Source organism: Lepus europaeus, chromosome 16, assembly GCF_033115175.1.
Source record: "Lepus europaeus isolate LE1 chromosome 16, mLepTim1.pri, whole genome shotgun sequence".
Classification (NCBI taxonomy): Eukaryota; Metazoa; Chordata; class Mammalia; order Lagomorpha; family Leporidae; genus Lepus; species Lepus europaeus.
Window position 1 is genome coordinate 86,707,216 of NC_084842.1, and position 26,149 is coordinate 86,733,364.

The 26,149-nt window shown below is 56.5% G+C and overlaps 1 protein-coding gene across 4 annotated transcripts; it reads left to right on the plus strand.

The window, feature by feature from the left end:
• The first annotated feature begins 23 nt into the window (after positions 1 to 23).
• Positions 24 to 25,088, plus strand: ZBTB49 (zinc finger and BTB domain containing 49). 4 transcript variants are annotated; one of them, XM_062213832.1, is made up of 10 exons: positions 24 to 99; positions 820 to 4,463; positions 7,166 to 7,277; positions 7,374 to 7,542; positions 9,983 to 11,091; positions 13,615 to 13,661; positions 20,424 to 20,497; positions 22,020 to 22,102; positions 22,189 to 22,350; positions 24,203 to 25,088. In XM_062213832.1, the coding sequence occupies exons 2-10, from the start codon at positions 4,461 to 4,463 to the stop codon at positions 24,865 to 24,867; spliced, it is 2,424 nt and encodes an 807-aa protein (XP_062069816.1). In that variant the 5' UTR covers positions 24 to 99; positions 820 to 4,460; the 3' UTR covers positions 24,868 to 25,088. The 4 variants fall into 4 exon arrangements, with proteins under 4 accessions (XP_062069816.1, XP_062069817.1, XP_062069819.1 ...); XM_062213833.1 differs by having other exon boundaries at positions 10,001 to 11,091; XM_062213835.1 differs by lacking the exon at positions 7,166 to 7,277.
• Positions 25,089 to 26,149: the final 1,061 nt, after the last annotated feature.

Below are 26,149 nucleotides of genomic sequence, written 5' to 3' on the forward strand. Positions count from 1 at the left end.
AGTCGGGAGAGTTCCGCTGTCTGCGGAGCCCGGCCGGCGCGCTGAGGGCGGTGGGCGCCGGCGGAGGGGAGGCGTCGGGGCGCGGAGCGGCCGCCGACGGTAAGGGGGCCCGGCCCCGCGAAGGCGTGCGGGGGCGGTGCGGTGGGAGGGGAGCACGGGCGCCCGAGGGTGGCCCGCTGCCCCGGCCCCGCGAGGGGGCCACGGAGACCGGCGGCCCCCGCGTGAGTCAGCGCGCACCTGCCGGCGCCGGGCTCCGGAGGGGCCGTTGGCGGAGGCTCGGGGCCTGGGAGCCGGGCCTTCGCCCCGCTCGGCTCCGGCGGCCTGGAGGCGCCGCCCGCCCCCTGCCCGGCTCCGGGCTGCGCCGCTCCTGGATGCGGTGTGCGCCCACCCCCGGAGCACGGCGGGGAGGGAGGTGCTCCGGCAGCCGGGCTCCCAGCTGGGCCTCGTCACCGTGCGCCGCCTGCGAAGTCGGGCCCCCGCGAGTGGAGCGCGCAGGGCAGCGCCCGCCCCCCAGCAAGTGCATCGTGTGTGGTAGCCGCTTTGCGGCCTCGAGTGAACGGGGTGGGGGCAAGGTCATTAACTGCTCCCCGCCCAGGGGTGATGGGGAGGCCGCTCGCGTGCTTTTTTGGTTTGTTTAGGGGTTTGTTTTTATCTATTTGAAAGGCAGAGTTATAGAGAGAGCCCTTTGATCCGCTGGTTCACCCCCCAAATGACCCCAGCGATCGGAGTTGGGCTGATCCGGAGCCAGGAGCATCTTCTGGGTCTCCCATGTGGGTACAGGGACCCAAGGACTTGGGCCATCTTCCATTGCTTTCCCAGGCCACAGCAGAGAGCTGGATCAGAAGCAGAGCAGCTGGGACTCGAACCGGCCCCTCTATGGGATGCCGGCAACACAAGCAAGGATTAACCTACTGCTCCAATTCGCCGGCCCCGCCAAGAACCTCCAATGCAAGTGTTTGGAACAACGTCCGGCGGGTTAAGCCTCTTCCTGGGACACCCACATCCCATGGGAACGCTGGTTGTAGTCCAGGCTGCACCACTTCTGATCCAGCTCCCTGCCAGTGTGCTTGGGAAGGCGGCAGAAGGGGTCCAAGCCCTTGGGTCTCTGCCAGCCACGTGGGAGACCCAGCTGGAATCCTAGGTTCCTGGCTTCAGTCTGGCCGTGTGGCCATTTTGGGGAGTGAACCAGCTGATGGAAGTTCCTCTCTCTCTCTGTATCTCTGCCTTTCAAATAAAAAGATACCGAACAGGAAAGAATTTTAAAAATTTAAAACACGGAAGTACTCGAGCTGTCTTGCGTGTCAGGGGACAGAAACGGACTTCATCCTTGCGTGTGCCTTCCTGCATTTTGTTCTCACGTGGTATTGAAAGTTCAGGAAGGGTGAGCTCGCTCTCTGCAGAACAAAGCTCTCAGCACACGTGTCTCTTCCACCAGGAAGCTTCCCCGGTTCATTTCTGCTCCCTGTGTCGAGTGGCTGTGGCCCAGTGCTGCACTCCTGAAGACAAGGGGTCGTCTTCCTGGGGTGATCACTGTCGCGCCCGTGGCGCCTGGCACATAGCGGGTGCCCTGTGGGGAGGTGAGAGACACAGCCTGTTCAGTTTAGCAGCGTTCCACCCCAGGAGTCGCGTGTGCGTATTCGGCACATAGCCTCTGTGTGAGCTGGCCTGTGCGGTGTGATGGAGTTGGTAGAAACCTAAGACCCAGGTGTGTTTGCTCACACCCGCACGAGGCTGGCTTGGTGCTGCGGTGCCTCGACTGCGGCTCCTGGAGAAGTAGCCTGTCTGACAGCGTCGCTGGAAGACGTCCACCGGTTCTGTCCTTTGGTGTTTGCCGAGTTGGTAGAGTTGGCCCAGGGCGCGGGAAGGCCTGTGTTCCGGGAGCCCTCTGTGGGGTTAAGTTCCCTGGGACGCGTGACGCGGTTTAGATGCACGTCTTCACTCACGTCAGTTGAGGCTGTTATCTGGTGCCATACAGTCCACCTTTCCACCATGATGTTCCTGGTGTGGATTTGTGGCTTTTATCTGCGATTTTTGCTGGTTTTATCCGCGAGGAGGAGAGGCCGAGATGTCTCCTCTGCTGGTTCACTCCCCGGATGCCCGCAGCAGCCAGGAGCCGGGCACTCGATCTGGGTCTCCCATGTGGCAGGGACCCAGCTGCTTGCGTCCTCGCCTGCTGCTTCTCTGGGTGTGCGTTAGCCGGAAGCTGGAATTGGGAGCAGAGCTGGGACTCGGGCCGGGCACTCTGATACAGAAATGCGGGCGTCCCCGGCAGCCCTCCCAGTCCCTTGGCGCAATGCCTGCTCCCGTTCGTAGGTTTTAGAGCAAGAAGAAACCTCCGAGTCCAATGGGGACGCTCTCCATTTTCACAGACAAACAGATGGAGAGCATCCATGCACCCAAAGGCTGTGTGTAAGACACCCGCTGGGCACAGAGGCACCCTGGTCACAGAGATACAGCAGTGTCCGCACCACACGAGACTTCTGCTTCTTGTCACCGTTAGCTGCAAAGATGGAAGAGCTGCCTGTGCCCCCTCCGTCACGCCCAGGCCGGCACTGTGCACACCGTACAGCAGGGCCTGCCTGGCGGCTACCTGAGGAGGTAGATGACTTGCCTTTGCTTTGAGTGCACAGTTCGCAGTAGTGATTAGGAAGTGTGGGTTTTGGAGTCTGTCCCTGGTTTGAATCCTGACTCTGCCTTTACTTGATGACCTACTTTCAGCTGTGTGGCCGTCTTCTCTGTACTTGGGGTCAGGTTATCTAGTGCCCTGCCACAAACCACCCCCAAGCTCAGTGCCTTTGAAACCATTTTGTCTGAAAATGTTGGGGTCAGGAATCCAGGAGGGCGTGCACTGGTGGATTCTTGGTTGCACGTGGTGTCGTCCAGAGGAGGACCGCCCTGGAGAGTCAGGTGGCCGTGGGGAGGGATCGCCAACCCCAGCCACGGCCCTGCCCTTCTCCACGTCTTCTGCAGGCGGCTCAGACCTCCCAGAGCCAGTCAGGAAGACGACGAGGGGAACTCGTTAGCTCCCAAGGCCTGGGCTCAGAAGTGAGCACAGCCTTCAGCCTGCTTTCTCCGAGTTCTGGGGACAACAGAGCCTGCTCAGGTTAAGAGACAGGAACCTGGACTCCACGTCCCGATGGACGTGTGGCCTTCTTTCACCTACGGCCCTCGCCGTCGTTTGCCGCACGTGGGGTAACAGCGGTGGCTCCCAGATGGTCCTGCTGGGTCGGCTGTGAAGGGCTCGGCCCAGTTCCTGGTGCGTAGGTGCGTCTGTAGGTGCTTGTATCACTGTTGTGATTAGCTGTGTTCCTATCGGTAGTTGTCTACAGAGCGTGTCAGAAATACAAGATCCACATTCTTTTTCCAGAGCTGCTCCTGACCGTGTTGGGGAGGTACAGGACTGACTTCAGGAGGTAATTTAGAGAACTGTAGTTATTTTTTAATTCAAAAATAAATTTTGGGGCCTGGCTCTGTGCGCAGGAGGTTAATCCTCCACCTGCGGCGCCGGCATCCCATATGGGCGCTGGTTCTAGTCCCGGCTGCCCCTCTTCCAATCCAGCTTTGTGCCGTGGCCTGGGAAAGCAGTGGAAGGTTGCCCGAGCTCTTGGGCCCCTGCACCCACGTGGGAGACCCCAGAAGAAGCTCCTGCCTTCGGATTGGCACAGCTTCAGCCGTTGCGGCCATCTGGGGAGTGAAACAACAGAGGGAAGACTTTTTTTCTGTCTGTAACTCTACCTCTCAAATAAATATCTTTAAAAAAAAAAGTAAATTGTGGGGGCCGGTGCTGTGTTGTAGTAGGTTAAGCCTCTGCCTGCAGTGCTGGCCTTCTATATGGGCACTGGTTCAAGTCCCTGCTGCTCCACTTTTGACCCAGCTCCCTGCTAATGTGCCTGGAAAAGCAGTGGAAGATGGTCCAAGTGCTTGGGCCCCTGCACCTACCAGTGAGACCCAGAAGAAGCTCCTGGCTTCAGTCTGGCCCAGCCCTGACCATTGCAGCCATTTGGGGAATGAACCAGTGGATGGAAGGTCTCTCTCTCTGCCTCTCTCTCATTCTCTGTAGCTCTGGCTTTCAATGAACTAAATAAAAAAATTTTTTTTAAAAGAATTGTGGAAGGGTTCATAACTTTGTATATCATAATTCCAGGAGTTGGTCCAAAGAATTGTTTCCATTATTTCTGTAGAGCTAGAAATGTCTAATGAAGGTTCAGGATAGTTGCTGTATTTTAACATTGGTTTGTGGGTGAAAGTTTTGTGTTTTGTTTTCAAGGTCTTCCCACGGGAGCCAGTGAAGCCTAAGAACAGGGACCCCCGGGTCTCGGAATTGAAGGCCCAGCTTTGGCACGTGGTGGCTTTATGGTCCCAGACAAGCTGCCTGACCTCCCCACTGCTGTTTCTTCACCTGGAAATTGTGCTAGCGGAGCCTTTAGAAGTGCTTGAGTCAGTGGATAGTCCTGCAGTACATGGTTCGTACATGATGGCTACTTATAGACCAGGAAGCCCTCTCTGGTCCGGCTGCCAGGGGGGCGGGGCCAGCTCCCTGACGACTGGCTTGGCTCCTCACTGCCCCAAGGAATCCGCGCTGGAGACAGTGCCCACCACGTGGCACCGAGCCTCCCTTTCTGAGTAGTGGTCTGGGCGAGGCTGCCCGTCCAGGGCTTTGGAAATCCCAGACCGGGAGATGGTGACCCTGCCCCCAGCTCTGCACGTCAGAAACTGTGCTTCCTGTAAGGAAGTGGGGGGTGAGAGGAGGCATGAGGGGTGAGGGGCATGCGTTTCGGAGGCGCCAGGTTGAGGGGCCGCAGCCCTGGAGATGTTCAGCAGAAGGCTGGAGATTTGGAACTGGTGGTGGAAGGAGACGTTTCCGGTTTCAGAGCTGTCTGCTTGGGCAGGTGGGAGCCGGGGGTGCACGTGATGGTCCAGGAACAGAGGAGAGGCCAAGGAGCTGCATCCCAGGAACACTGAGGCTTTCGGGACTAGCGGGAGAGGAGGCGTGGCACAGACCGCGACAGATCCGGGGTGTAGGGAACCGGCAGAGCTCTGAGGAGGAGGAGCTTCAGGATGGAGTGGCCGGCGGCACTGCTGGCCGCTCAGGAGAGCTGGGGAGGAGGGCCTGGCAGAGCACGGCGGGCGTCACTGTGGGCGTGGACACTGCGGTTTTGAAAAGTGGGGGTGAGATTTGTGTTGGGTGGACCTGGGAGGACAGAATGAGGCCCTGAAAGGGGGATTATGGGAAGGTTGCATGGAGAGGAGGAGGCACACTTCATCCTGCCACGCCCAAGGCAGTGACAGGGCGGTGAGCAGGAGGTTTGTGGCTGTCGGGTGTAGCAGGCCACACGCAGACGCACTCCTGGGTCACGGGTGAGGAGGAGGTGAGGGCAGGGACCAGAGCAGCCGCTGGGTGGGATGTACCAGGAAGGATTTAAAATGGCATACGTGCTTGTGAAAAGAGTTACCCGCCAGTATTCATTAGCCAGCAGAGGTCAGGGAGCGTGGGTTGTAGAGGCTGAGGATCTGTGTGCCAGGCAGAGTCAGGAGGTGCCACAGAGCAGCAGCGCTGGACACGAATGCAGGAACCGGGTTACCTCCTGGGAGCCTGCGTGGGCGATCCTGGGGTCAGACGTGAGAGAAGCAGGCGGCAGCCAGCCCAGCCCTGCTCAGGAAGGGGGCGGGTCCAGTGTGGGCGCAGTATTCCCAGGAGAGGAGGTGCAGAGGCCTGCGGGTCACCTCCAGGACCAGCCGGAAGCTTGTGATGATGATGCCCTGGCCCCACTCCAGACCACGGGACAGAGCTCTGCCCAGTGCTCAGGAGTCGGCACTCCTGAGCTCCCAGGGAATCCTCAGAACACCTGCGGAACACTTAGACGTGCCAGATACCATTCCAACTGTTTACCCTGTTGCCGCAGTAACCGGTGAGGTAGGATGGGCGCCGCAGAGAGAGGGCGTCGCCCAGGTCCTCGCTAATGAGCCAGAGATGTGGTGTGTTTGGGGAGCCCGGGAGTTCCGCTGTGGCCGGTGTGTGTGGGGAGAGAGGGGGCTGAAGCTGGGGCGGAGGAGGGCCACGCTAGCCAGAGTCCAGGGGGTTCTGCAGCGCTTGTTCACCGAGAAGGACTGCAAAGCAGGCGGAGGGTGGTGGTGCGGAGTTCAGTGTCCAGCCTGCCATTCTAACCTCCGGACTCTCGTGCCACGCCCACTACCTTTCCTCGCTGTCCCGTCTCCTCTGTAAGTCTTCCCCTGCTGGACTGAGCTCCTGGTGCCGGCCTGTGTCTGTCTCTCTGTGTCTCACTGTCTAGCCGTGACTTGTGGCTGCGTACTTGTGTGTGTGTGTGTATTGCTCTCACTGGAATTCAGCCGGCATGCTCACTGCTGTGGCCCTCTAGCCTGGCACACTGTGGTCAGTCGGTGAGTCCGTGTTGCAGGATGGAACTCCGTGTCCCCGTAGTGCCCTCCCGTCTCAGCTGGCGCCAGCGGGGGGCAGCATTTGCCCATGTCCCGTGCCTGCGTGCCTTAGCGCCAGTCCTTGCCCTGCTGTCCATCCCAGCTGCCTGCTAGTGCACACCCTGACAGCCAGTGGTGATGACTCAAATCACTGCTGGACCGAGCTCCTGGCTCCCGAATTCAGCCTGCTCCAGTCCTAGCTGTGCAGCATTTGGGGAATGAACCAGCAGGTGGGCGGCTCTGTCCCCCTCCCCTCCCCCTTTCAGATAACATACATACAAACACAAAAACAGCTCTGTGAGGCCCAGGGGGACCTGCCTGTCTAGGGTGTCATCCCAGACCCCTCACTAGCACCGGGTGCCTGCTCAGCCCCTTCCCGTACGTCCCGCAGCACCTCGCCACGGAGGCACAGAGGTGCCAGAGGGCCGAGTGGTGCCCTGCTGTGATGCCGCCCTTTTCATTGGCTGGTGCTGTCCGTTATTTTTGGCGACTCCTAATTTTTCCCAGCTTCCGGTTCTGTACAGGTGTTCCGTGAAAGCGCGGCGAATCCTAACCACTTGGCTTTTTTGTTTGTTTTTGCCTTACACGTGTTACTCTATGTGTTTTAGTTTGTTTTTGAAATTTGTCATTTTCTTAACACATGAGAGAAACATATGGTACTAACATGATTATATTCTAGATCTGTGTTGTCAGATATATTTAAATATAAATTGAAATTTCCGATCCCCAGCCACATGTCAGATACTCAAGGCCACACGTGGCCAACGGCAGCCACGTTCACGCGCGGATGGCCCTGCTCCACAGCCCTGGCCTCGGTGCCCCACGAATGGAGTTTCTCAGGGGTGTGTGTTGGGGAGCACAGGTCGGGGTGGGGCTCGGCGCCGGTCAACTTGCAGCGATGTCATGAGGAACCACCATCACCACCTTCTCTGCCGCAGGTCTCACACGGTTTGGCATGGACCCTGTGGCCACCCACAGCTGCCACCTGCTGCAGCAGCTGCACGAGCAGCGCATCCAGGGCCTGCTGTGTGACTGCATGCTGGTGGTGAGAGGCGTGTGCTTCAAGGCGCACAAGAACGTGCTGGCCGCCTTCAGCCACTACTTCCGGTACGTTGCGGGGGGGGGGGGAGCTTTGACCACTGTGGGTTTTCTCCCTGGCTCTCCTGCCCTTCTCTTCTATAACAGACTGGGCTTTTTCTTTTTCTTTGTAACTGTAGTTCTTAATTATTTTAGAAGTTTTTATTTTAGATTACTTCATGGCTCTTGTGTTTAGACTCACCTGGAAGTAAAATGCATTTGGGGTGATGAAAGTATTTTGACACTTTGTCACTTAAATCATTACTTTCAGTCTTCTCTGCATATATTTGTATGTATTTCACTTCCTTTCAGGATAAAATGAGGAACTGAATTCCTGGTAAGAATTTTTCTGTGATTGGGGCCAGCGTTGGTGCAGCGGGTTAGGTGCCTCCTGCAGTGCCCATATACCATATGGGTGCCGGTTCAAATCCCGGCTGCACCTCTTCACATCCCGCTCCCTGCTAATGGCCTAGGAAAGCAGCGGAGGATGGCCCAAGTGTTTGGATCCCTGCACCCATGTGGGAGACCCGGATGAAGCTCCTGGCTCCCACCCTGCAGCCGTTAGTGGAGTGAACCAGCAGATGGAAGATCTGTGTTTTTCTGTCTCTGCCTCTTTGTTGCTCTGCCTTTCAAATAAAATAAATCAATCTTTGTTTAAAAAATCTTTTCCCATGATAAATCACAGTGGGACAGACATCCTATACATCATTTTCTGTTTCCGTTTTTTGAGGTATATTTTTATTTACTCTTTGAAAGGCAAAGTGCCAGAAAGGGAGAGACAGAGATCTTCCAGCTGCTGGCTCACTCCTCAAACTTTTTAAAAAATGTTATTAAAATATTTATTCCTTGTTGGAATATTTTAAGAAACCTTAGTTGGATCTCAGCTTGGTTCTCCTCATAAACCATTTTTCTTACATGAACTATTTATGTGCAAATACTGAATAAAACCTAACAGTAGGGTTTCAATGCATTTAATATTGCTGGAGTTCGTATTCTACATAAGTTAATTTTCTGGTTGACAGATTTAATTCTCTTTAAAACCAAAACCTCTTTCCTCCCACCCAAGTGCTTTCTGTTCCCAGAATGTGTGCCATTTTGCTGCTCAAATAAACACTATTCACAGGTACTTCAAAAGGTTCATGGAAAAATGGAACTGAGTGTAAGTTTTTTTGGTACAGAAATGTGAAATCCGTAGTCTTTTCCTAACATGGATCCCCGTGAACTTTTTGAAAGCCTCTCGTGTGGAACATAATTTGCTCTCTCCCTGACAATCTTGAGTCCTGAACGAAGTCTCGGTCACTGTGTGCACCGTGTCAGCTCCTGGACGCAGGGCAGCTCTCGTTCCTGCACAGAGTGGCCCCCTCTTCTTGGGCTTTGCTATTGCCTGCGTCTCCTGTCTCCCAGATAGTAAGGTTTTAAGACTGTAACCTACTGGTTGTCACGAGTGTCCATCACAGAAAGCGTGGCTGTGTGGGGGACACAGGTGGCTCAGGTGGCTGTATTTCACAAGCGTGAGGGCTAATTGACCCAGCCCTGGTTATTTTATATACAGTACCAAGTCATTCACCTGTGAACTTGACTTGTGCCGTGGTAAAGTGCCTGGCTTTATGGTGCCTTTTTTTCTTCATGAATTCATAGGAGTTTTTCTACTGTTGGTTTGTGGTTTCTTGCCGAAAAGCCCAGCAGCCAAATACGTGACTGGTTGCAGTGAATGTGTACTGAGGGTTGGTTGGCTATAGCAGCTTTTGTTTTTAGAAGTTTTAAAGGCACTTAGATATGGAAACATTGGTCTATATGTTTTACGGCTTGAAATATATAATTTGTCAGAGTAAGCATGGAATATTGAAAAGTGTATATCCTTTAGTTTCCTGTATTGTATGAGTATGTAATTCATATGGAAAAATATTTATATCATATTGGGAATTGTCTTTGAATCTTCTTGATGTGTGATTTACCAGCCATGTTACTGTGTGTAATTTTCCTAATCTGTAAATTTTAAATTTATTTGAGAAGCAAAGAAAGATCTAGAGAACTCCCATTTGCTGGTTCAGTCCCCAGATGGCAGCAATGGCGAGGGCCAGGCCAGAGCCAACGCCAGGAGCTGGGGACTCATTCCAGGTCCCCCCACCCCATCCCCGCCATGGATAGCAGGGACCAGACCTCTTGAGCCATCACATGTGCCTTGCAGGGTGCACGTTAGCAGGAGGGTGGGGCCTGGAGCTGCACGACTTCCATATGGGATGCAGGCGTCCCAACTGGAGTCTTAACCAGCAGGCCGAGTGCCCCCCTCAGTTGTGTCTATTCCAGAGCTATACTTTGAGGTCTGTTTTTGACGTTGGGAACCCCCCCAACACATAATTCACCTGAATTGTTAATCGGGTGGTTTGCCGCACGTGTGTTTGCAGTGCGCCTGCGTGGAAGGGTGGTGTGTTGGGTTAGCGGCCGCGTGCGTGGTTAACCCTGTAAACAGGTATCTTTCTGTTACCAGGAGCCTCTTTCAGAACTCTTCCAGCCAGAAGAATGACGTGTTTCACCTGGACGTTAAAAATGTGAGCGGCATAGGGCAGATCCTGGACTTCATGTACACGTCCCACCTGGATCTGAATCAGGACAACATCCAAGTCATGCTGGACACCGCGCAGTGTCTGCAAGTGCAGAACGTCCTCACGCTGTGTCACACCTTTTTAAAATCCACCACGGTGGACCAGCCCGCTGGCCTGCCGTGTAACAGCGTGTTCTCCCTGCAGGGGGCGCTGACCCCAGAGGGTCCCTGTGTCCTGAGTGACAGCTACCCTCCTCACTTACTGCAGGAGTGCGCGGCGGACGCACCGCCCGGCAAGGTTCTGGATGAGTCGCAGTCTCAGGCGCAGCCGACCGTCAGCCTTCCTCACGCCGCAGCTGACATCGCCAAGCAAGCCCCGGACACGCTGGACGGTGGCTGCGCGGACCTGGCTTTCCGACAGCCGAGCTACTACTACAAGCTCAGGAACCTTTACAGCAAGCACTACAAGCAGGCCGCCTGCCCGAGCCACGAGCGCGTTGTGGAGCAGCCCTTCGCGTTCAGCTCCAACGGAGACCTCGCCGCCGCCGTGGAAAACCAGCCCTGCGCCGTGGGCCCCTCCGCGTGCCTGCTGGAGTCTCCGGAGCACCTGCCTTCCAACTTCCTGGCCCAGCCTCTGAGCAGCTCTGCCCCAGACCCTGAGCCGGACGCCGGCTGCCAGCAGCCCACCAAACAGATGAGGCTGAAGAAGGCCGTCCATCTCAAGAAGCTGAACTTCCTGAGGTCCCAGAAGCTGGCAGAGCAGGCCTGCGCCCCCGCGTCGGTGGGCGACGGGTTAGCCCAGGGGATGGAAGCCACCTGCGAGAACGCCGGGGAGAAGGCCCGCAGCCAGAGTCCCCATGAACAGGAAAGGGAGGACCTGGTCCCCCCGGAGAGTGACGTGGAGGTGCCCGAGGCCCCGGGGGCGCCGGACGAGCAGGCTCAGGCCCTGCAGGCCCAGAGGCAGTACGCGTGCGAGTTGTGCGGGAAGCCTTTTAAACACCCCAGCAACCTGGAGCTCCACAAACGGTCGCATACAGGTACAGAGCCCCGGCCCTGCGGGAGAGCGACGCAGCGATGCCCGGCCTTTTCTCTGTAAGGAGTTCCGCCACTGCGCGCTGGAGTCTGATGTTCTGAGCCAACACGAGAGCTTCCCGCTGCCTTGATTCTGTGTTCTGGGTGATGCTTCGGAAAGTGCTGCAAATTAGTTTCCCCTTAGAAAGATGGTGTATTTTCAATCTTCATTCCCAGTTGTGTATGATAAGCTCTGTTTCCAAGGAAGCCTAGTGTATTATTTCAAATTCTAAGGCAGATAAATCATATTTAGTTTCACTAGACTTATTAGGCTTATTTTTTGAAGGCAAAATGTAGCTTAATTCATTCCACAATAATTTAGTTTGAGTAATCCTTAAATTCTCTTAGAAGTAATAAATACCTGATTTTAGAAATCATGATTTGAGAGGCAGGAAGTAAACTTTTAAGGATCCCTTTAATCATTTGATATTTTCAGATGAGTTTCTTACATTTTAAACACCGAGTTTTCAAAGTTTGTCTCAATCTGTACCTTCTACTCTTAGAGGTTTTTTTTTTTAAAGGCCGTACACATGTACGTTATGTTGTGCAATACATACATTTTGCTTTTGTTCCTGTAATTCAGCATGATGACTTGGACAACACGTTACACATTGACAACAGTTGCCCTATAAACTGGGAAGTCACGTGTGACGGGATGCTCCCAGTTAACTGCTCTCACACGTGTTGCCCCGTGTGGCCCTCTGCCGTCCGTGTGCCAGGTGTTTCCTGCCTTGATGTGTTGGGAGACCTCCGTGACCTCCGTGAAAGCCCTTTATAAACTGTGCTCCTCCAGAATTGCTCCGTAGAAGACAGCATTGCAGACTCAGTTTGCCCTGGAAAAAACTTAGCTCATTCTGCTTGCTTTTCTCTCCTACAGCCTGGCGATCGCGGCTCATTTTTATTTGAGAAGCCCACCTGTTTAACGGACATAAAAATTATTATTATTATTATTATTTTAAATTCTGAGAGCCCTTTTTGGAGTATGTGAGGCCATGACAGTGTTCAAAAATAGCCGGAGTTGTTGCTCGCCCTTCCCACCCTCTGAGTGTAGTGTGTGTGGCAGGTGGTGATGTCGCCCTGGCAGCCAGGGAAATGTTGGAACAGCCACTCGGTCTTCATGGTCAGACAGGGTCTGGGTCCCTAGATGCGGCCCACGTGGACGGACGCTCTAGGCAGGGCCTGCTGTCAGAGCGAAGGGGCCCGAGGCCCACCAGAGCAGGACCACGGCCTTGGTTACCTACAAGTCTTAGGTCCAGTGACCTCTATTTTTTTCACACTGTTATATAAATCTCTTATGGGGGATTTAATGTACTTGTCACTGTTATCTCGACAATTTCAGATGTAAATGGAATCTCCAAATACAGAATTAATGTGGTTATAATTATTCAAGGTCAAGGAAGCCATCAGCCATTTGCAGGACAAAAATAGAAATACCCTGGCAGGAGCGGAGAGCTCGTTAGCTGGCTTCCTCAGAGAAGTGCAGTAGCATCAGGTCAGTAGCGGGGTTGCAGGTTTAGAAAGAGATCTTAAGGAAACCACTAGTTTTGAGGGGAGTGGGGAAAAGGGCGAGGTCTTAGTGTTCACACTGTTTAATAGAGTTGTGTAGATTAGTCCCACGAAGTGTATTTTTATTGAACCGATCACTTTCTGTTTAAAAACAAAAGATTCATCTATTTATTCGAAAGGCAGAGTTAAGGAGAGAGAGAGAGAATGAGAGAATTAGATGTTCCATCTGCTGGTTTACTCCCCCAATGGCTGCAGCGACCAGGGGTGGTCCAGGCTGAAGCCAGAAGCCAGGAGCTTCTTCCAGGTCTCCCGTGTGGGTGCAGGGATCCAGGGACTTGGGACATCTTCTACTGCTTTCCCCAAGTGCATTAACAGGGAGCTGGATTGGAAGTAGAGCAGCCAGGGCTTGAACCAGTGCCCATATGGGATACCTGCACGCTGTGGCTTAAGCCACTGTGCCAAAGTGCCAGCCCCTAACCACGTGCCTGTAAGCCAGGTTCAGACAGCGGTCATTCTTGGTAGCCGAGAGGTGCCACCCTCCACTGTCTGCTCTGCTGGACTGCGGCTGCCCAGCCTGATGTCAGAGGTGCCTGCAGGTCAGCAGGGAAACCCCCTCCCTGAGGGAATCTTCTCGGGGAGCAAGCTTAAAGCAAGCTGGACGGCCACAGAGGGAGGCCGCCTCCCCGTGCGCACACCTGCTCAGGCCACGCCCTCGTGCCGTAGCGAGCCCTGCTGTGTCCGGCGGAGGCAGGCTCACCTTTGACTCCCGCTGAAGGCAGGGACCGTGTCCCGCACCTGAGGCTGCATAACTGCACAGCCTTTCAGCCCGGGGTGGACTCCTCCTGGGTCCCACCCGTAGCTCCCGGCAGGAGATGGTGTGCGGAAGCAGAGGCTCCCCGTGCCATAGGGTAAAGAATGCAGCGGGAGCCGACGCCCGTGCTGGTCGTGATTTTACAACTTGTTTCTTGTTTGTTCTGTTTTAGGTGAGAAACCTTTTGAATGTAACATTTGTGGGAAGCATTTCTCTCAGGTGGGAATACTCTTATTTACTGTTCATAATTGGGAACCTGAAACCCAGTGTGTGTGTGTATTATAAATAAGCCATGCTGTCGTCCTTGGGGAGAGGCGTACGCTGATACCTGTGACGTACAGACTTCACACTGAATCACGAGAAGGGGACTTCCAGGAGGACAAATTTCTGGTTCATTGCAGGGAAAATAGCACTGTGTGTGTGTGCGTGCACAGGACCCTGTGTGTGCGTGCACAGGACCCTGTGTGTGTGTGCACAGGACCCTCTGTGTGTATGTGTGTGTGCACAGCACCCTCTGTGTGTATGTGTGTGTGCACAGGACCCTCTGTGTGTGTATGTGTGTGTGCACAGGACCCTCTGTGTGTGTGCGCACAGGACCGTGTGTGTATGTGTGTGTGCACAGGACCCTCTGTGTGTGTATGTGTGTGTGCACAGGACCCTCTGTGTGTGTATGTGTGCGTGCGCACAGGACCTCTGTGTGTGTGTGCATAGGACCCTTTGTGTGTGTGTGCGCGCACAGGACCCTCTGTATGTGTGTGCGCATAGGACCCTGTATGTGTGTGCGCACAGGACCCTGTGTGTGCACAGGACCCTCTGTGTGTGTATGTGTGTGTGCACAGGACCCTCTGTGTGTGTATGTGTGTGTGCACAGGACCCTCTGTGTGTGTATGTGTGTGTGCACAGGACCCTCTGTGTGTATGTGTGTGTGCACAGGACCCTCTCTGTGTGTGCATGCACAGGACCCTGTGTGTGTGTGTATGTGTGCGCACACAGGACCTTTGTGTGTGTGCACAGGACCCTCTGTGTGTATGTGTGTGTGCACAGGACCCTCTGTGTGTGTATGTGTGTGCACAGGACCTCTCTCTGTGTGTGTATGTGTGTGTGCACAGGACCCTCTGTGTGTATGTGTGTGTGCACAGGACCCTCTGTGTGTGTGCATGCACAGGACCCTGTGTGTTTGTGTGTGCGCACACAGGACCCTCTGTGTGTGTGTATGTGTGCGCACACAGGACCTCTGTGTGTGTGTGTGTGCACAGGACCTTCTGTGTGTGTGCGCACAGGACCCTCTGTGTGTGTGTGTGCACAGGACCCTCTGTGTGTATGTGTGTGCACAGGACCCTCTGTGTGTGTGTGTGTGTGTCTGTGTCTGTGTCTGTCTGTGTCCCCACAGGACCCTCTGCTTTCCCCACCAAGGAGGCTCTGGGTCCTGGACCTGTCCTGACCTGTCTCCGTCGGCACAGTTCCCAGTGGCCCATGGTGAGCGTGGCGTTGTTGGGGGCTGCACATGGCGCCAGCCTCGCCCCAGTACAGCTCCTCGTCTTCCTAGGAGTGTCGGAAAAAAGAGCAAACGATTTTTACTCCCTGCTTTTGCTGCTTCCTCTTAGCTCATGGGAATGTACTGTCTTCCTTCCCCTTGTGGGTCAGCGGGAGCCCGAGCACCCAGGAAGTGTTCAGGAAGGGTTTGCTGACCTGAGCTGAGTACTCCTCGTCCTAGCCGCCCGGGTCACCTCAGCTGACCTTTCAGGCCCTTGCTGTGTCCCACAGGCCTGGGGGGGGGGGAATCAGAGTCTGGCCCCTGGAGCCAGTCTGTGCCTCTGCTCTGTGGCCTCGAGCAAGCTTCCGAAGTCTTTGCAGCTTCTGTTTCCTGACCTGTGAAATGAGGAAGATAAGGTGGCTTGCCCGCAGTGGTGGTGTGGACAGGGCTGAATTAGTGACGTAGGTGAGCGCTGAGGCCACCACCACCTGCTGTCCCCAGCCTCCCTGAGGCCCTGTCCCTACCCCCAGGGTCCTCATAGCAGCCTTATTTGTTTTTCTTTTTTAAAGAATTGTTTATTTTATTTGAAAACGTTACATAGAGAAGGAGAGGCAAAGAGAGAGAGAGAGGTCTTCCACCTGCTGGTTCACTCCCCAATTGGCTACAACGGCCGGAGCTGTGCTGATCCAAAGGTAGGAGCCAAGAGCTTCTTCCAGGTCGCCAACGTGGGTGCAGGGGCCCAAGGACTTGGGCCATCCTCCACTGCTTTCCCAGGCCACAGCAGAGAGCTGGATTGAAAGTGGGGCAGCTGGGGCTTGAACCGGTGCCCACATGGGATGCTGGCACTGCAGGCGGCGGCTTTACCTGCTACGCCACAGTGCCTGTCCCATGGCAGCTTTATATAGTGGAGAGAGCACAGGACCTGGCCAGTCACAGCGTCTCGCAGCCTCCTTTGTCTGATAAGTAAGGGACAGCCCTTGGTGGAGCTCTGAGGGAGACTGAATAAGAACGTGGGCTTGCAGGCTTTACAGTTAAATTGTGCTAACAGTGTGACGTTCTGTCACCTGTCGCTCAGAACGCCTCCGTGCCACCCCGAGCTGACCAAACTAAAACTGACCGGCAAGCACCCCTGCTGTCTGCCCCCAGCCACCTCGTGGCCGGCTGCCCACCCTCAGGGATTCTGGCTCTGGGTTGGGCTGAGGCTCAGCTGTTGGTATTTTTTTAATCCAGGAATTTTTGCTATACAACCAGGCTTGAGACCACTGCTTTAGACCTTGACTGCCCATACCCCGTTAGCTCCTATGCCTCATAGCAAAGTACCCTTCTCTCTCCTATGTCCGTGTGTGTATTTTATCTGGTTTTTATGAATGTAAGGGTTGTCACGCTGTTGTGAAGGTTTTGCACTCAAGGACGGTTTTAAAAAACTTCACTCAGCAAGTGGAGTGCAGCATCCTGCAGAGGGGGCGGGAGTGGCGCTGGCCCGGGGTGGGGGGAGGGGGAGGAGCCGGCACACGAAGGATCTGGTCCAGTGACGCGCACAGGAGCAGCATGGCCAGAGGGCGGGTGCAGCCGCTTCTCCCTGGAAAGTGCTGTTGGGGTAGGGGAGGCCCAGAGACACGCAGGCCCAGGATCCACCCAGAGTCCTCAGTGTTTGCGTGTGGTGCAGCCTAGTAAACAGTGCCTGACCACGCGCCCTTCACCTAAGCCAGGGCGCTGGAACATGGAACTCCCACGTTGTTTGCCGGAAGTTAGAAGACGTTCCCCATCCTGCTTACTGAGGGTTTAGTATTTCACAGGGCTAGTCTTTGTCTAAAAAGTCAACCACAGCCTTCATGATAAGTCAGCAAGCAATATGGTACATCAGCTATTTAAAAAAATATTTATTTATTTGAAAGGCAGAGTTAGACACAGAGGCAGAGAGAGGTCCTCCATCCACTGGTTCACTTCCCGATTGGCTGCAGTGGCTGGAGCTGCACCGATCAGGAGCCAGGAGCTTCTTCTGGGTCTCCCATGCGGGTGCAGGGACGCAAGGACCTGGGCTGTCCTTACTGCTTTCCCAGGCCATAGCAGAGAGCTGGATGGGAAGTGGAGCAGCCAGGACCTGAAGTGGCGCCCATATGGGATGTCCACACTGCAGGCGGTGGCTTTACCCACTATGCCACAGTGCCAGCCCCGGTACATCAGCTTTAGAAAGCTGCTGCCATCTTAGGTTGGGACAACAGAATATACCGGCACCTGCTAGTGTCCATGGAACCCCAGCAGCTCGGGTCTCTTAGGTTGGTGCTGCGCACATCCTCCTGTAGAGCGTAGGCCACCTGGGTTACCGGTGATGCTGACTTCCACGGCAGTGCTGTGTGAACAGCTGTCGTACTGTGTCGTTTACAGAGCAGCCACAGGAGAGTGTGGGTGTCCGGCGCGGACACCGCCACCCCGGCTGCACTCAGCACACACAGCCGCAGCGTGACTTTCTTCCCCAGGTGCGTCCCACCCTCGCCTGGCGTACAGACGCCCGTGACAGCCTCTGGCCGCTGCGCCTGCGCCTGCGAAGTGAGAGTCGTGGTACTTCAGAGTAGGACGCGGGCTCCCCTGTGCGACACACAGCACAGCCTGGTGGGGAACAGGAGAAAGCACACTTGGCATCTTGTGGAGAGCAGCAGGGCGGCTTTGTTCCTCTGAGGAGACAGAAGTAGAAACACGGGCAGTGGGACAGGAAGCCGGGTTCAGAGGGTTTGAGTGGCAGGAGCCCCAGTCCGGACAGGCAGGCGGCCTCCACGCCGGAGCAGATGGAGCTGCCTGCAGCCAGCAGCTTCGACGCAGGCGTCCTGGGCGCTGGTGTGCACTGGGGCAGAGGTGTCCGTGGTGCAGATGTAAAACTAAGGGTGTAGTGAGCTTTTCCCAGGTGACTCCGTGTTCCGCTCTAAGGGACATTCCCCACTTCTCCTGTTACATGTCGTTAAAGAATGTTCTTCATTTCGGTACCATCTCGACTGGTCCTCAGGTTTGTTTTACATTTGACTACTCTGTGAAATTCGATTCTTGAAACTCCTAAACTGATTTTTTTTTAAGATCTGAGATCCCTACAGTCTCTAGTATTATGATTTTTTTAAAGATTTATTTATTCGAAAGAGAGGGAGAGAGGAAGAGAGAGATATTCCATCTGCTGGTTCACTCCCCAGATGGCCACAACAGCCAGCGCTGGGCCAGGCCAAAGTCAGGAGCTTCATCCAGGTCTCCCACATGGGTGGCAGGGCCCCAAGTACCCACGCCATCTTCTGCAGCTTTTCCCAGGCCATTAGCAGGGAGCTGGATGGGAAGTGGAGCAGTGGGGACACAGGCAGCACCCACAGGGGATGCTGGCATTGCATGCAGCGGCTTTACCGGCTATGTCATGGCGCGAGCCGCTAGTTTTATGATTCTTGACATTTTTACGTAAACACTCCCTCCGTCCCCCATGGAAAGAGTGCTTGTGATCAGGCATGGCGACGGGGTTCCTCCATGTAAGTCCCGCCCTACCAGAGGGCGCTTACAACAGCTGCTCTGCTCCTAGGTCCCTGTGTGCTGCAGCAGCTCTGGCAAAAGTTCCAGCAGCTCCATCTTTAGGAGATGTGACTTAGGATCGGAAGGCATTCCTGCCGACAGCTTTAGCGTATGTTAACACACAAGCCTTGGAACCCACAGACAAACCTGAATTCCTGCAGTTACTCCCAGCGTTAGGGCCTGGAGTGCGGTGTGAGTACTGTTCCTTTGTAGCGCGTGGGGATGACTGAGCCGAGCGCTGTCTGCCACTGCCCAGCGAGGTTCAGGGTGTGCCCTGTCACCGTTACCACCGGGGGAGTCTTGTGCACCTGGAGGTTTCTGAGCCCTGGTTTGTGCACATAGGGCCCGAGGGGTACTGGAGTGGCTCAGGGATTCCCCAGAAATCAGAACGCTGGCTGAAGCTCACATAACCTGCGGCCAGGTGTGCTACCTGATCTGGTCTAAGTTACCCAAAGGTGTTGGGTTTTTTCCTGAACCACTCCACTTGTTTATAGAATCTTACAGCACTTATCTGAACAGTGGAGCCAGGTAAAGAAACATGTCCCAGCTTGGTATCGCTGTGGTGTAGCTACCTGGAAGACCATTTGATTATGCTTGGGAGGCGCGTATGGTGTGCCTTTCTTAAAAAGGAAAAAGGCCGCGTTGCTCAGAATCCACTCAGGATGCATTTCAACCGTAACGTGTAACTCACTGACTGTGGGAGCAGGGGTCTGACCCCACAGTTGGGCAGAGCTGTGTAGGTTGCCCTGTAACCAGCGAGCTTTCTTGGCACTTGGGAGCCACTGCTGTAACACCCTTGTCGGCTGGTGCCGGAGTGGCAGAGGGCCCCTTGTCGCTGCACTGTGCACACATGCTGGTTTATTCCTGGGGCCTGGCACAGCCTGGGTGTCCCCCACAGCCAGAGAAGAGTGTAGACCCACATACGCCAGTGCTCATGGCCGGCGCAGCCATCAGGTTGCACTATCCTGCTTTGTCTGAATGTGTTTTTCGCCACTTAGCAGTGGGGTCTGGTCGCGGGGTGAAGGCCTAACAGAGTCTCGGCAGGCGCGTGCTGCTGTCGTGTCTGTGGCTTTGCTGCTCACGGTCACGCTGTTACAGATACGTCCCCAAATCTCGCCAGGTTCTTTTCCCTGGTTTTGATGATAAATCTGAGTTTTTCCTAAGCCATGGTTACCTGATCTTAAGTGTGGCGTCCAACTCAGTTTGCCAGAGCCTGACAGACAGCGTCGGCCCCCGGGTCACGCAGGCCACACACACGGTTTTGATACTCGTGAGTTCCCACTCACAGGTGCCGCCGGACTCCTCCTGCATCAGCACATTGGCCTCTGCCGTTTACGTGAAACCCGGGGCGAGTGGGAACGCCAGGCCTGCTCACTGCATCGTGAACCCCGGGGGCGAGTGGGAATGCCAGGCCTGCTCACTGCATCGTGAACCCCGGGGGCGAGTGGGAACGCCAGGCCTGCTCACTGCAGGTTGCTCGTGCTCGTTTTTGGGCTTCCTTGTGGGCCGTGCACTCCCCTTGCTCCCCGGGGCGCGGCGCTCGTGGACCTTTCACAGGATCCAGCGGAGGGAGAAGGGTGAGAGGCTCACGCATCAGGTTGCAGCATACACGACAGTTCTGAAATGAGCAGGAGCGAGTGCTGCTTGTCCCCCAGCGCTGCTGCCTGTGGAGAACCCAAATATAGCACACGGAGGCCTGGTCAAGGTGCAGGCTGGCGAGCACCGGCGCGGCCTCCACGGGCAGCCAGGCCCTGCTCAGCAGGGAGTGCACCAAGCAGGCCGCAGCAGGGGCTCACGTGGGGTCTCAGGGTCCTGAGGTGGCTGTCTTGCGGCTGCTCAGCTGTGCCCACCTGGTCTTCCTTTGGAAGCAGGCTGGGAACCAGGCCGAGTCTGTCACTTGTGCTGCTGAGCTTATACAGCTTTAAAAAACCACACTTTGGTGATGGTGGTTTCTCCCTCTCCTTTCGCAGGCAGGTAACTTGCAGACCCACTTGCGTCGGCATTCCGGTGAAAAGCCCTACATCTGCGAGATCTGCGGGAAGAGGTCAGTGCTGGGCTCGAACTCGCACAGCTCAGGGGCCACTCGTGGTCGGAGCTCCGATGTGAGCCCGCGCGTGGGCCCCTGCTGCCACCGTGGGTACTCTCACACCCATGCCATGCGTGAGAATTACAATGACAAGAGTGAGTTCCCAACGCAAATCTAGGGCAGAAGTCAGGGAAAATGGGATTTTACGTGAAGCAAACTGATTTCAGACTAAAATGTTCATTCATCCCAAAACTGCGAACACAGATGAGAGCCCTCTGGGGGTGGGTGTCTCGTAGGGGGGTGGGACTTGCCGCCCGGGTGACTTCAGGAGCGCGGGCAGTAGAGGGTGCCGCAGCCGAGGATCCTCAACGGCCAGCAGGCAGTCCGGCCTCAGGGAAGGCTCAGCCAAAGCCTGCTGGGGGCTGGCGACAGCGTCGATCCCTCTGTGCAGTGTGGTGTAAATGCGGGCCTTGGCCCCTCCTGGCCGGCAACCTTGATCCTCACCCCATCGCGTGGGTTGTGTATCTGGGGTCCACACACTGCACCCTCTAACGGTTGTGCTGAACCAACAAGCTAGCCTGGTTGCGTAGTGTTTGTATTGAGACATTCGTTCAACATTTATTGGACACCCGCTATATGTGAAGTGCTGTGGTGGGAACATAAAAACTCACAGCAAACTCCGTGCCCCTGATGAATTCACGCTGGAGAGGCCCAGAGGAAGACGCGGGCATGGGGACGATTAAGTCAGTCCCTAATTCAGTCTGCCCGCATGCCATGGCGGCAGCATCGGGAGACACGGCTCGGCTGTTCGTCCTCCCCAGAACACGGCACAGGAAAGGGCCGCGGTTACTGCCTAAGCCGGGCTCATGACTGACTCCGGCCTTGGTTTCCCCTTCCGGAAGCGGGGTTGAACATGCCTGCCTGGCAGTGCTGGGGAGACAAGGGAGCGAGGTGAGGTTTACACGACACCTCGCGCGTCACCCGGCCACGCCCGCTGCTCAGCGAGCCCTCCTGTCCTTTCTTCGTTTAGTTCCCGGTGTCCCTCAGCCTGAGGATTGGGCGTAGTAGGCAGAGGGGAGAAGGCTGCTCCCCGAGGATCTCGAGGGTGGCAGGACAAGGGTGTTCGTGAGCCTTTGACCATCTACCTGGTGCCTGAGGTTCTGCCCCCCTGCCTGCTCTTGGCCTGCGCCTGCCGAGAGCAGACAAGCGCGCGCTCGGGGGTCTCTGGGCATCCTCCCTGGGCTGTGCCGCTGGCCCCAGTAACCTGCAGGCTGCGGGCCGGGAGGCCTCGCCTTGCTCTGTACTGGGGGACTCCTTTTTCTCTCGACAGCCGACGAGGTGGTGACGCGGAACCATGTAGGATCTGGTCTTGTGTTCTAGAAAGTGGAGGAAGGCCAGGTGGGCAGATGAGAGAGCACAGCAAAGTGGGGTTTTGCAGTGCCCGTGTCGAGGGCACCCCAGCTGCCTCTGACGCAGGTGTCCCTCGCCCGGTGACCTGCGGTTCCAGCGGCCTCCTAACCGGGTGTAAATCGCCTTTCAGGTTCGCAGCCTCTGGCGACGTCCAGCGGCACATCATCATCCACTCAGGAGAGAAGCCACACCTGTGTGACATCTGTGGCCGAGGTACAGCCGAGCCCAGAGCTTCCTGCCCTCGAAGCCTGCTCACCGGTTGTGCGCTCTCCTCCCACTGACGCCTGTTGTCTCTCCAGGGTTCAGCAACTTCAGCAACTTGAAGGAGCACAAGAAGACACACACGGCGGACAAAGTGTTCACCTGCGATGAGTGTGGGAAGTCGTTCAACATGCAGAGGAAGCTGGTCAAGCACAGGGTGCGGCACACGGGCGAGCGGCCCTACAGCTGCGCTGCCTGCGGTGAGTTCCTGTCTCTCTTTAGCAATGAGTTATTGGAGAGGCAGAGAAACAGGTCTTCCAGCTGCTGCTGCACTCCCCAGATGGCCACCACGGCCGGGGCTGGGCCAGTCCCAAGCCAGGAGGCAGAGTGCAGGGACCCAGGCGCTTGGGCCGTCCTCTGCTGCTTTCCCCGGCCGTTCGCAGGGAGCTGGGTCAGAAGCGGGGCAGCCAGGACTGAACCGGCGCCCACAGGGATGCCGGCGCCGCAGGCAGAGTCGGGTCTGGGATCTCATTCACTCCTGCTTCCCGTGTGAGACGTCCACTGCGAAGCTCCTGGCTGCCAGCACCTGTGCCGGGTGCTATGGATGAAGGTGGCGAGGCCAGGTCCAGCTAGGGAAAGCAGGGTGGGGTGGGTGGGGGCTGCGGGTCACTATGGCCCCCCCCAGCGCAGGAGGAGCACACGGCTGTCAAAGCCAGCATCCCTGCTCTGGGCGCCTACTGCTTCCCGTGAGCATCCGTGGAGTCGAGTCCTGACGGAGGAAAGGCGGCAGCCCTGGGTGCCAGGGTGTGAGCGCACAGCCGAGGACGTGGCCTCCACCCACGCGCACCTGCTCCTCCCAGGGGCCTGGTGTATGAAGCGAGTGACGAGCATTTTAGAGAACAGGGAGAGAGCCGAGTCCTCCTGGGGAGCCCATAGTCAGGCCCGTTTGCAGTGGGGCAGGACTTCCGGGATGCACCCGGAAGGCCACTTGGTCTCCCACCACGGGGCACAGCAAGCTCCAGGGCACTCCTGACGATTTTTGACAACTCTCAGAAAGTGAAATTTCATCCCTTTACATCAGGAATCCACCTCAAGTCACTAAGTCGTCAGTCCCCAGTGACCACCTCAGCTGTGCCGCCTCCTCCCCGCCCTGCTAGCCCATGCCTGGCTCCTCCTCCCCTCCCCGCTCCGTGGTTTCTGACCCCGGCACCATCAGCTTCGGGGGAGCCGGGCTGTGTGTGTGACAGGTGCAGCTTTGATGGCTTTGAGAGAACATGCCCCGACCGTAGATTTGCCCACTTAAAGTGAACGATTCAGTGGTTCACCAGAGTCTTGTTTAGCACCGCAATCTAATTTTAGAACATTTCTCACACCCAGGGGCAGCTGCTCCCCACTCCCCACCCCAAGGCCACCTCCTGTCTGATTCGCTGTTGGACATTTCCCGGGAAGGGACTCCTGGGCCGTGGGTCTTTGAGGCTGCTTTCCATGAGCATCCGTGTATGAGTTTTCCCTTTTTTAAATAACCCAACTATTGCTTGGCTAGGACTAGAGAGCCAGGAATTCGAACATAAATATATAAACAGGTGAGAAGTTCTAAACAGACAAAGGATCATCAAAGTGTCTAGAAACGCGTGTCTCGGATGAGTTCGCGGTGCAGGGGTGAGGCCGTCACCTCAGCGTCTGGGTTCCCATCCTGGCGCCAGCTTCCTGCTAACGAGCATCCCGGGAAGCAGTGGGTGACGGCGCCAGTACCTGGGTTGAGGGCCCGGCCCGGGAATGCAACAGCAGACGAAGAGCTCACTCTGTCTCTCTGCCTTTCACATATTTTAAGAGCAAAGGAAAACCACACATTATGAAAGCACCATGCATGGAGTTCAAAGTCATTCTGTACCAGAGGAGCCTCACCTTCCACTTCGGCGGCCCCTGTGCCCCTATGCAGATGTTGGGGCCTCTGAGTGCTTGCCTCCCATCCTGACACTGGCCCTTTACGCCTGCCTTTGGTCTCGCACACCAGGCGAGGCGGCCTCACTCCTTGAATCCCTTCGGGAGCAGCTGTGGGGGGCGCTGGGCCTTCCGGGTGCACGCCTAACACGGCCCTCCTCCTTTCCCCAGGGAAATGTTTTGGGGGCTCGGGGGACCTCCGCCGGCACGTGCGCACGCACACTGGGGAGAAGCCGTACACGTGCGAGATCTGCAGCAAGTGCTTCACGCGCTCGGCTGTGCTGCGGCGGCACAAGAAGATGCACTGCAGGGCGGACGCCGGCAGCCCGTGCGCGCTGGACGAGCTGGGCGCGACCGTGGAGGCCTCGGACCTGGACAGGTCTCAGAGCTCGGACTCCTACTCCCAGGATGTGGCGGTGGCGCTGATGCCCGTGTCCGTTAAACTCCAGGGCCAGCCGGCAGAAAGCTCGGCGTTTGACAACCAGGCCGCGGGCGCCTACTGCAAGCTACGCCCGGTGGTGCCGCCTCCCGGCGTCTCGGAGCCCGAGAAAGCAGGCCTGGAGCCTGAGAAGCTGGGGAAGCTGGCGCTGCCGCAGGCGCAGGCCTACGCCTACACGGACGTGGACAGCACGGCCGGCGGCGAGCCGCTGCAGGCCGACGGCATGGCCATGGTCCGCTCGTCTCTGGCTGCTCTGGACAGTCACTGCGCTGACCCCCTGGGCGCACGCACGGCTTCCACGGCCTACAGGAACTCGGAGGGCCAGTTCTTCTCCAGCATGACGCTCTGGGGGCTGGCCATGAAGACGCTGCAGAACGACAACGAGCTGGACCAGTGATGGCCACGCCCCCACGGCTGGGAAGCGGTGCACGCTGTGGCAGGGCCAACGAGGGAGGCAGCGCCAGCCTCCGGACACCCTCATCAGCTGCGCTAAGGGAAATGGAGATGTACCACACAGATACTATTTTTGTATTTTCCAAGCTTGAAATTTGTAGCATCTTGTATTTTTAAATATTTACACAGATTCTATTTGTATTTGAAACTCATAATTTAATTTGAATAAATGAAACTTACTTTTTGGTCCTGCGTGTTTCTTCCATGTCACAGTGGCCTGGGCGGGGACTCGCCCTGCGAGGCTGGGTACCGAATCCAGTCACTCTGGCACGCTGGGTCCGGCTCTTCCCTGCAGGGGAGAGAAATACCTTTGAGGAGATGGATCAGCCACTGCAAGGTGCCTGCTCAGCGCACGGCTGTGGCCCTGAGCTCCCTGCTTGTGCCAGCACCCCAAGCCCAGCCCCCAGCTCAGCCGCAGCGGCAGGTTCACTTCCTGCCCTTGTTCGAGGCTGGCCCAGCAAGCGTGGGGTTAGGGGCATGCCTGGAGTGACCGTGCAGCATGGGACGGCCCCTGAGGGCTCACCCCCTCACCCTGTTACTGTCCATCCCTGCCAGTCCCTTTATCAGGCTGACCTGCGAGACCCCCAGCTCTGCCCTCGCGCCTACCCACGGGCAGCTCCAGCGGCCGTCCTTGGTCTCTACCACGCCGCTCCCTAGCACCGTCCGACCCCCTCCATGCTTTCCCGCGCCCCACCCCCACCGCGGCAGCTCAGGGAGTTTTCCCTTTCGTTCTCTGCTGTTCCATGGGCCCAGAGCCTTGCCCGGCACCCACTACGCACCCAGTCACGGTCGGGTGAAGGTTCTGGACAGCTCCGTGTTGGAATGCTCCACCTCCTGGACTGATCCTTACCTGCCCTCCCCTAAACCCTGTTCAGCCAGACTGGAACCCCATCAGGAAATGGCGGTGAGCCGTCGCTTCCCACGCCCCGGCGCCCGGAGTGGTGTTTGCTCCCACGGGACAAGGCCCACCTGGGCAGGGCAGCTGTCCGTCTGCACGCCTGCTGGCGAGGACAAGCATTGGGCCTTGTGGGAAAAGCTTCAGGGGAAACGGTCAAGCAGAGCTCTTAGTTCATGTTTCCTGTGTCTCACTGCCCCAACCCTCACCCCAAGTCGAGGAAAAACACAGGAGGGGAAAAGGCTTGGGTGTGCATGAGCGCATACTGCACGGCACATCATCTGACCAGGGTGGGCCTAGGCTTCCTGCTGAGCTCGTGGCTCAGGCTGTC